Source organism: Fringilla coelebs (assembly GCF_963513975.1).
Source record: "Fringilla coelebs genome assembly, chromosome: 1".
Lineage (NCBI taxonomy): Eukaryota > Metazoa > Chordata > Aves > Passeriformes > Fringillidae > Fringilla > Fringilla coelebs.
This window is the reverse complement of record NC_140028.1, coordinates 19,081,242-19,090,840: the sequence shown is the minus strand read 5'-3', so window position 1 is coordinate 19,090,840 and position 9,599 is coordinate 19,081,242. Positions and strand designations below refer to the sequence as shown.

Sequence of the window (9,599 nt, the reverse complement as noted above, 5' to 3'; positions counted from 1 at the left end):
GAGGCTTCAATCAGGATTTTAGCAACATTTTTGTTTAAAAAAGTTAACATGGCACTTAATTGATCTTTGGTTTGTTTTTAGCTAACATGGATGAAAATCTACTTCTTTTTCTGCTCTGCAGTTTTCTGTAATTCATACTGATAAATGAAGACACATCATGTAAGCTCTATAGCTATTCACTCTTCTTTTGCTGACATCTTTATATTGAGCATGCAGGTGCAAGAGAACAATTTCCTTATACTGACATTCGTAATATTGAAGGTTTGCATTACCATAATGTGGAATGCAACATTGGTTTTTTTCCCCCAGGAATAAACAAAGAGACACATAACAATAATTTCTCACTAACAAGAGTAGCTGAGATGTTATAAAGACGAGTCAGCCACAAAATAATTGCTTTAAAGATACACCTCGGGTATATTTTTTTCCTGTTTTGTTTGGTTTGGTTTTGTTTTGTTTTAATTTAGAGACAGATATTAGGAGGCCAGGGTAAGCTAAGGCAAACTGAGAATAGAGAGATCCTAAGTACACAGTGCACTATGCAATTGTCTTTTCTGGGACACATGAATAAGATATAAAATAATGTATGGTTTTGAAAAAGCACTTTCTACTCATCCTAGCAATGTAACAACATTTTAAAACCACTAACTACAGCATATAAGTTCTTTGTCCTCCTAATTTGAATCTTTTGTAGTTTAAAATACATTTACAATAGTTAATCATCAAACTAGGGCAAAAAAGCCTTGTGAACACAAAAGTTACACTGCTCTGAAACCTTCTGCTGTTTGAGAGAAAGAGATTCAAACAGCAGTAACAGATATGAAAGGGGGGAATAGGTGGCATTTGTACCTGGTCAGTTGCTTACCAGGAAAGACCTACAATCTTTGTAAGTCCACTTCTGATCACATTTAAAGGAAATAAGAGCCACAGTGGGCACAGGCTGCTTTTATGCTGTCCAGCTTTGGAAACCTGATCTTCTTCACTTGATCAAGAAACAGTATCTGAAGAGAACTTCAAGGTAGCCCTGTTTCAAGCAAATATTTCAACTAGCTGATCTCTCAAGGTCATAGATTCATCAAATCATAGAATATCTCAAGATGGAAAAGACCCATACGGATCATTGAGTCCAATCCCTGCTCCTCACAGGAGTACCTGAAACGAAACCACATTACTGAGAGCATTGTCCAGATGCTCCTTGAACTCTGACAGGCGTGGTGCCATGACCACTTCCTGGAGGAGCCTGGGCCCAAACACCTTCTTAGTGCAAAGCCTTTTCCTAATGTCCTTTCCAACCTCCAAAGTGTGATCCTACAAAACCCAGGCCTGTGAACACACTGACAGGGTCCACCATGCGAAGGCAGGATGCCCAGGACAAAGGAGGAGCTATTTAGGAATAATTTTTTTTCATTCCACACTCCCGAGAAAACTCTTGGTGTGAAAGGGACTGGGACAGGAGAAATCAATGTACAGCTAATGCTCAGGGTCTTTTCAAACAAAACAGTTGTGTGGAAATCCCTCACATTTTTTACTCCAGTGGAAGAAAATCTGCATCTCCCCACCTTCTGCAATTTTTCTAAATGTATGAAATTCCAAAAGAATATGCTATTTGAATTGAAAAGGACCAAAAATATTTTACTCAGGAGCTTGTGACACCATTTTATTGTATTTTGTAGCATTCTTTCCATGACATGCCTAATACAATATTTGTAACCACTACTGAAAGGCTTGTATGAGGGCATTAACTGAACTTACAGCCAAATTTGATAACCAATAAGCAAACAGACAGCTACAGTTCTCATTTTCTTTTTTTTTTTTTTTTTGGAAGTGAGCATTTTTTGTCCAAAATAGCATCCCAGGATTAGAGCAATCTTCAATCTTACTGTCTGTAACTTTATTATGTTCTAGGTAAATATGAACACACAGTGAAAACCTCATGGCTGAGTGGAAGTCCACAAGCAGTTGATGGAACATTCATTTGTGTCTAACATATGTACATTTTGGTAGTAACACTTGTCATAACTAAATGCAGATATATTTGTGCTTACAGATGCTTTATTTCCCTAGTTTATCTGAAAAGCATATAATCCATAAAACTAAAACTGGAATTTGTGGGATTTTTCTAAGTATATGTCAAAAAGAGGTTTGTGGAGATCTGGGGTCTGTTTTGCTGATTCATTTTTTTTGTGTAGGTTGTATGCAAATTTTAGGTCTAAAAGTGAAATAATTTCTCTTAAATGACAGGTATACCTGTCAGGTATCCAAAACTCACCTTGAATGCTAGCCCAATAATGCTAGATTACCAAATTACATATCCTGTGCCATTTAATGTCCTACACAGAAAATTGTCTCTACCTCTCCCCCCCAGAAAATATCCCAAAGTAAACAACAGCTGCAGAATAAATTTGTTAAGCTTCTACAAATAATCAGCAATACTGGGAAATTGGTGTTTTCTATACTTTTGAATGGTTGACCTTACTTGACCTTTATTTTGTTTCTCTCTTGTTCAGGGAGAAAAATTATTTGTTTTCTTATCTGGCTGCATCAGGACTAACTGAAATAAAACACTGCATTACTTTGGGGGGAAAAAAAAGTAAACAAAAATATCCCAAACTACACATACAGTCTTAGATACCAAGAACTTTACAAGTAATTTCTGTCCTGACACTCAAAACTTCTATTATCATCATGCCTCATCTTAAAAAACATTAAACTTCTTTTTCTGAGACAAAATACATGGGGCCTGAGACAGAAGTACTGAATTGCAGAAAGAATTTGTGGATTACTGGTCCAGCAATCATACTTCAGAGCTGACACTCCATTGTGAGGGCCAGTGCAAGGTAGTTCTGCAAATGAGTGTGCCTTGCAAATGAGAAAAAATATCCAGTTTGTAACTATTGAGGAACTATTGAGAAGATAGTTAAAACATAGCAAAAAGTAAACATTTACTGGATTATTTAAAGTACATTACTAGAACCAACAGAACATACCTTTAAACATGTATAAAGTATTATACATAAAAATGCATAGATGTACAGTAAATATGTTCATTTATATGTAGACAGAGTAACATGTACACACAGTCTGTTGTGCTTGGCTGAGTCTGAGCAGTGAATCCTGCAGCACGTTGTCTTAAAGCAGTTTTATTACACAACTGTGTCGATGTAGCAGGTGTGAGAACAATGTACATTACCACTCAGTAGGTAAGTCATATCCATTCACTCTTGAAATGTACAAATATAGGAAACAAAGGCCATAAATCCAATTGTACCTACACCTCCAAGACTTCCTTTTCCCCCTATTTATTTAAATATGCACAAGTCCACCTACTGGTGCTGTGTAGGTTTCTTTCCTTGTCAACATGTTGACCAGGCACTCAAAACCATATCGCTGATGCACTTCAGGACCACTTCCACTGATCCAGCTCAGTGCACTCCTGACCTTGAAGTCTTCAGGTCAAAAACGAGAGGAAAATATAAAATAAAAAATATATAAATAAAACAAACAAGCTTGTGGGCTTTATTTTCACAAGTTATTTGCCACCAATACTGTCAAAGCAGCTGAATTGTAGTGCATCCATGGGCAGGAGCATATAGCAGCTTTTGTGCACTTTGCAAAAAAAAAATACATTAAGGAAAATCAAGTCTTTACTGGCTTGTTTTATCTGTTGCTAAAAAGATGCTGTGCTGCTTCTGAGCTCTTTCCATCAAATTCTTTTTCTTCTTTTTTTTGTCCTTCGTTTTTGCTGGCCTTCTCCCTAAAAAAAAAAAAGAAAAAAAGGAAAAACAAATAATGAGTCAAGTAAAGAATCCAGAAGTTACAAAAAACCCAACAAAAAGAACTCAGTGGTACAGAAATTATCAGTAGGGACTGCAATGGTAATGCTGGCTAAAGAGCTTCAATCATCAGTGAAAACAGAAGTTTTCAGTGTGTTACAAAAGGAAGCAGGATCCCTGACTGTCATCACTCATCCAAATGGCACAATTTTTCTGGTATGAGTAACCATGTTGATGCAGGTTTCAGTTTTGGCAGGGTAAGTTACACAAGCAATGTTATGCAAGTGCCCAAGGCCCAGAGCCAAATGAGAATGCAGGCTCCTTACCCACTGGAAGCTGGATATACGCCTTAGACCCTTGTGTAAATTTGCTTGAGTGAGTAATAATCCTATTTAAGTCATGTCCAACACATCTGTGATTTCAATGAGAAATTTGGCATTACAGCCCAAGAACTTGGTTGGATGCCATCCTACCTGCTTTGGCAGAGACAGTACCAGAACTGTCAATACTGCTTATTAGTACATTGTGCCTAATTCTCACAGTATATAACTGTGCAGGAACAAAAATTTAAATACATGCTTCTACTATTGAAAGTTCACTGAAAAATAAACAAATTGGGAAATCGCCATCAATTCAGAAAAAAAAAGTTTACAAGCTTTTTGAATGAGAAAGTTTTTCCTGTTTAGCTCTAATAATAAATCAGTGCCCTTTGGTTATCTCAGCAAAGATAGCATGGACAGAAAAAATGTCAGATACAAAGGCCCTCATTGAGCAGTGCATTACCTTTTAAGTATATGCTTAAATCCTATCAAGTCTAGTAGGATTTAAGGAGACGACCAAATGTTGTCAGATGTGAGAATGGTCTGGATTTTCTTGGCAGTATCATATACTAAAATATGTGATCAATGGTAAAAAAATAAGGTTATTAAACTCTAGAAGTGCCAACTTAATAAACTTTCAGGAGCACTTAATGAACTTAAGAAGACAGTAAAAAGAAATTCGATTAGCAGATTACACAAAAATGTGAAAATGCATTTTTAATCTACATTGTCAGTACATTATTTACTGGGAAAAATGTTTGCCAGTCTGGTTTTGTCTTATTTCCATATTGTTTCTTAATTAAAAAGGCCCAAACCAGTGCAAAGAGTTTTTCTCATTTGATAATAATACTGAATAAATCTGATTATAAAATTATCAAAATTTATGATTCATTAAAAATATGTTCATACTTCAGGTTAAACATTTGTAATACACTTTCTAGGCTACTGTTCTCTAGGAATTATTGGAGTACTTGTATATAAAATAGGTCAGGACATTAATGAGCACATGAGTTTAGTCCATATTAAAAATCATAAGGGTCCTTGGAGTTTACTTCTGCTTCTCATTAAAGTCTGGCATTAAAGTTACTGTGGCATTTTGCCATTTTTAAATCTAGTTAATCCTACACAATAAATCCTCAGTCCAACCAAGCATTAATCAAAGCAGCTTTTAAGTTAAAACTCTTTACTAACAGTGTATCTAATGACGAGGCACACCTAATGAGGTCAGAGGGAAGGAACACTGGACACAAAATGGCATTACAATAAGGTGGTTTGAGTTACAGAAATTTCAATATAATTTTTTTTATGGAATTCTACTGGCTGCTATATTTTAAGGCATCAGAACTTGCATAACTGTCTTGTTCAATGCTGTATTCTAACTTGCGCTTTCAATATGCTATTTTTTTTAATCCAAATCTTTGAAATGCTTATTAAGGAGGAGTAGATGAGGGGAAATAATATGAGAAAAGTGACCAATTCTGCTGATCAATTGATTCTCACAAGACCAGCAGAATCAATAGGAGCTTTAATGGAAATTTGCTTCCCAGTTTGCTCAGTGATCTTACCTTCTGGGGTTTTTCACTAAATAGACCAATCAGTAAAAGAAATACAAGCTTCAGTCAGTGTCTCATCTAGTTTCTCTATGACCTCCTCCAGAGAACAAGATTAATTGCTTACTATAAGTTTAAGGTAGTGAAAGATCCTATTATTTTTCCTCTAAAAAACTGTGAGTTGAGCTAATAAAATAACACACAACACAGCTGTTATCTCTATCTAAGCCTTAGAAAGCAGCTCCTGCAATACTAACATCAAACCAAATTGCCAGCACACTCCCCATATGATATCCTTAAAATAGAAATGAATGGGACTCGAGCTCAATGATTTGATTACACTGTGCAACAAGCACATTGCAATGCTTCTGCTGCTCTGCAGCACTGTCTCCCTCCCTGCTTTTTTGTTCCAAGGGACACCAAAGGTAAATTAACTTCTACCTGTTCTATGGACTAGCTACCCATGCAGAGGCAGCATCCCTGAGCCACTAGTAAAGGATAGTTTAGGAGCTCTTTGGCTGCTCACTGTATCACAAATTGCCCTGTTGTACAGATTGTTTCTTTATTTTCAGGACAATATTAAACCAGACAGAGAAAATCCAGATGATTTTGGTGATGCTGAGTCCCAAATTCCAATTCATTTTAACCAGAAAACTGAATATAAAAGGTATTTTTTGGGTAACCATCAGCTCCCATACCGTTAGTAGAATGTAACAGAGATTAGAGATTAGCAAGAAAAAACTGATTATGAAGACTAGAGTTCAAACAAAGTATGCTGCTGAAGTCCCCATGCATAACAACTTTTATTAAATGCAGATTTCAATTACAGTGTTTATTTTATCAGCAGAAGCACAGCGAACAGAAGTATCTCCTGAATATCTTGGTACAGACATTTTTTGAAGAGCTTGATGTTTATCTTCTGAGAGGATCTGTGAGCCAAGCTATCCCATTTCCCTTACTGGAGGGCACTGGGATGAGGACAGGCAATGGAGGAGAGTGTCCCCTGGGGCCAGGATGGCAGCAGCCACCTCTGCTCTGTGTCATGGGTCAGGTTCTGTGCAGGTTGTGTTCCTCACACCTTGCCACACTCACTTTCTGCTCCTTAGAGCAAGAGCCCTGATCCCAGGTTTGTCTCTCCATAGGAAGCAACAGGGCTCTGCCACGCTTGGCTCTGTTGTGCACTTGAAAAGGAGTGGAATTTTTTAGCAGCACTGTATTACAGTCCAGAACCTGCTGTGGCACAAAAAATTCCTGACTGCAGCGAATGAGGAGAGTGAGCGAAAGGACTCTGCCTCTTCAGAGTCCTTTTATCATCATCAAAACCAGGCTGCAATATTATAGCACAGAACAGAAAGTGACAATACAAGAGAACTGGAGAGGGATTTTGTACAAGGAAGGGCATGTGGTGATAGGGCAGGAAAAAATAGCTTCAAACTGAAGGAGGGTTGGTTAAGATTAGATATCAGGAAGGAATTCTTTACTGTGAGGGTAGTGTGGAACAGGTTGCCCAGAGAAGTTGTGTCTGCCCCACCCTGGAAGTGTTCATGGCCAAGGATGGACGAAGCTTTGAGCAACCCAGTCTAGTGGAAAGTGTCCCTGCCCATGGCAGGGAGTTTGGAAGTAAAGGATCTGTAAGGTCCAACCCAAACCGTTCTATGATTATATGAATATCTGAGATATTGGATAAGTCTGATCCAATTACCCTATTAACCTCCCCTGATCAGAAGCAGCATCCAAGCAAGCAATCCAATGCAACTGCCTAGAACCCACAGTCTGCACTGATCTTTTAAATGACATTGCATCCTTCCTAGTGGAAGGATGCTCATCTGCTTGTAATCTGGCAGATGGCAGTGCCTGTTGTTTCTGCTTTCCAGAGTATTGGTCTCCAGATCAGGCCTCATCTTCAATCTTTGTTTTCTGACTGCTGTTTTTTCTTTTTAAGACTTTGATGCTAGTGGCAAGGGGAGCCAATACAAATAGTTCGTGCTAAGAGGAGGGTATCTGAGCACTGTTCAGATATACAGCATACTGTATTCTTATATTTATTTTGACTTTGTTTTCCCTTGCAAACAAACCAGGTAACTAGCTTTTTGTTGGAAAGCATTTTTTATTTCTGACTGTCTAAAAACAGGCTCCTCAATTTCTGTTATCAAAGTCAGGTCTGAACATGATATACTTAATTTGTTTAATTCTCTGTAAAGTCATATGTATGCACTGAAATCTCTAGGGCCCAAGAAAGATGTGAAATATAGCTGAATTCAGTGTTCAACTTCCTACTAAAAAAGAAGCCTTGAAAGTCCAATATATCATTCTATATCTTGCATTTATGCACAGGTTATTTCTGCAGAACCAATGCTGCAATTTAAACTCTTTATTCCAATTTTTAAAAATTCAGTTTTGCAATTTTCTTTATAAATTACCAATTAGTAAGTCTTTATTTTGTAAGTAACTTATCCCAATAGGTGGTGTCTTTACAGTGTTATTCATTAAACTTTTGTTTGAATCACTTAGTTGTGGTAGGTGTCTGGGCAACTAATATGCTATGCAATGAAATATTATCATGTATTTTAATGGCAACATTAAATGGTAGTGGTCCAATATAGGTTATCATACAATCATAACATGCATTCCTGAAAAAACATTATTTAGGCTATTATACCCAGCAATTGTCCATACACCAAAGAGTAACAGCTACAAAAAAAACCCCAAAAACAACCTTAAACTGGATCTTGCTGGGTTGTTTTTCTTCATTTTATGTTGCTTTTGTACCATTTTATCAGTGTTCTTCCCACAATCCATGCATTTATGCTCAGTTTTCTGGTTTGTCTCATACCTCAAGCTGAAAGATGCTTGGAAATATACTGTGTATTCCTTCTGCATGGACCCACCAGGCCGACTGGGGATACACATTACCTGGTTCAGAAGGAGCCTTTCTCACCTTCTGACAGCTGCAAAGGCAGCTTTCTCCAGACAGAATTTGGGCATCAGATTCGTAACACCCAGGGCAGTCCTGGCCCTCCAGAATTAAAAGGCACCGAATTTATTCACAGGGACTCCCAGCCACATCTCTTGACATTCTTGACTCAGCCAGACAGCACCAGTTCAGTGTCTGAACTGTCCTTCATCTGGTGTATAAATACTGCTGCATGTACTGCTGTCCTAAGGAATCCTGTCCTTTGGGAGTTTCAGCAGAGGAAGTATAGCATACATCCACATGAGGGCAGCAAATTTAAAACTTTTAATAAAAGGGAAGAACAAAACAACCATCTGCAGTTTTATTTCACAGTGTAATTTCAGCAGTCTTACATACAAATCATCATATTAGAGCTACCAGAATGCTTAATACTCCTTCCTTATTTAAAACACTTTCCTCTTCTATTGATAATTACTGAATGATGGGATTTACATGTGTGGGCCTTTTTCCTTTCCATGGATATTCATGCACAGAACTTTCACTACTAGTAGCAAGACACAGGTGAATCCTAAGATAAGAGCAGACCCTGCTAAAAACTCCTTTTAGTCTTTCCTCCCCTTTCACTTGTCCTTGAAGGAGATAAATGCTGTATGTTTGTACATGACCCTCCTATGGCTGCTGTTCTACCACAGACCTCATGTGTGGCAGCATTTCATCAATGTGGAAAGCTAGAAAAGTTATTATCATGACATATCACTGAAGGATGGCAACATCAGGGAACTAATGACAGAAGTGGGAAGATGGTAGATACTCAATGATTAACCAGTCAACGAGATCAACTCAAGAGAAAGATGGCAGATCACAATTAATTAATAGAATAATGAAGGTTGGAAAGGTCATCTAAGATCATCAAGTCCAACCACCAGTAAAACACCACCACCATGTTTCCACCATTTAGGTTCTGGAAAAGACCTTCAAGATTGAGTACAATCAATCACCAGCTTGTCAACTAGATCACGACACTAAGTGCCATGTCCAGTCT

At 37.6% G+C, this 9,599-nt stretch overlaps 1 protein-coding gene across 3 annotated transcripts in view; it reads right to left on the bottom strand.

The window, feature by feature from the left end:
- Window positions 1–3,099: 3,099 nt before the first annotated feature.
- Window positions 3,100–9,599, bottom strand: part of RSPO2 (R-spondin 2) — a gene marked incomplete at its 5' end in the record, with an annotated part of 102,756 nt that continues 96,256 nt past the window's right edge. For all 3 annotated transcript variants that reach the window (XM_084206220.1, XM_084206219.1, XM_084206221.1), the window contains one exon: window positions 3,100–3,754. In XM_084206220.1, coding sequence (XP_084062346.1) covers window positions 3,645–3,754 — 110 coding nt within the window. In that variant the 3' untranslated portion in view covers window positions 3,100–3,644. The remainder of the gene's footprint in view (window positions 3,755–9,599) is intronic.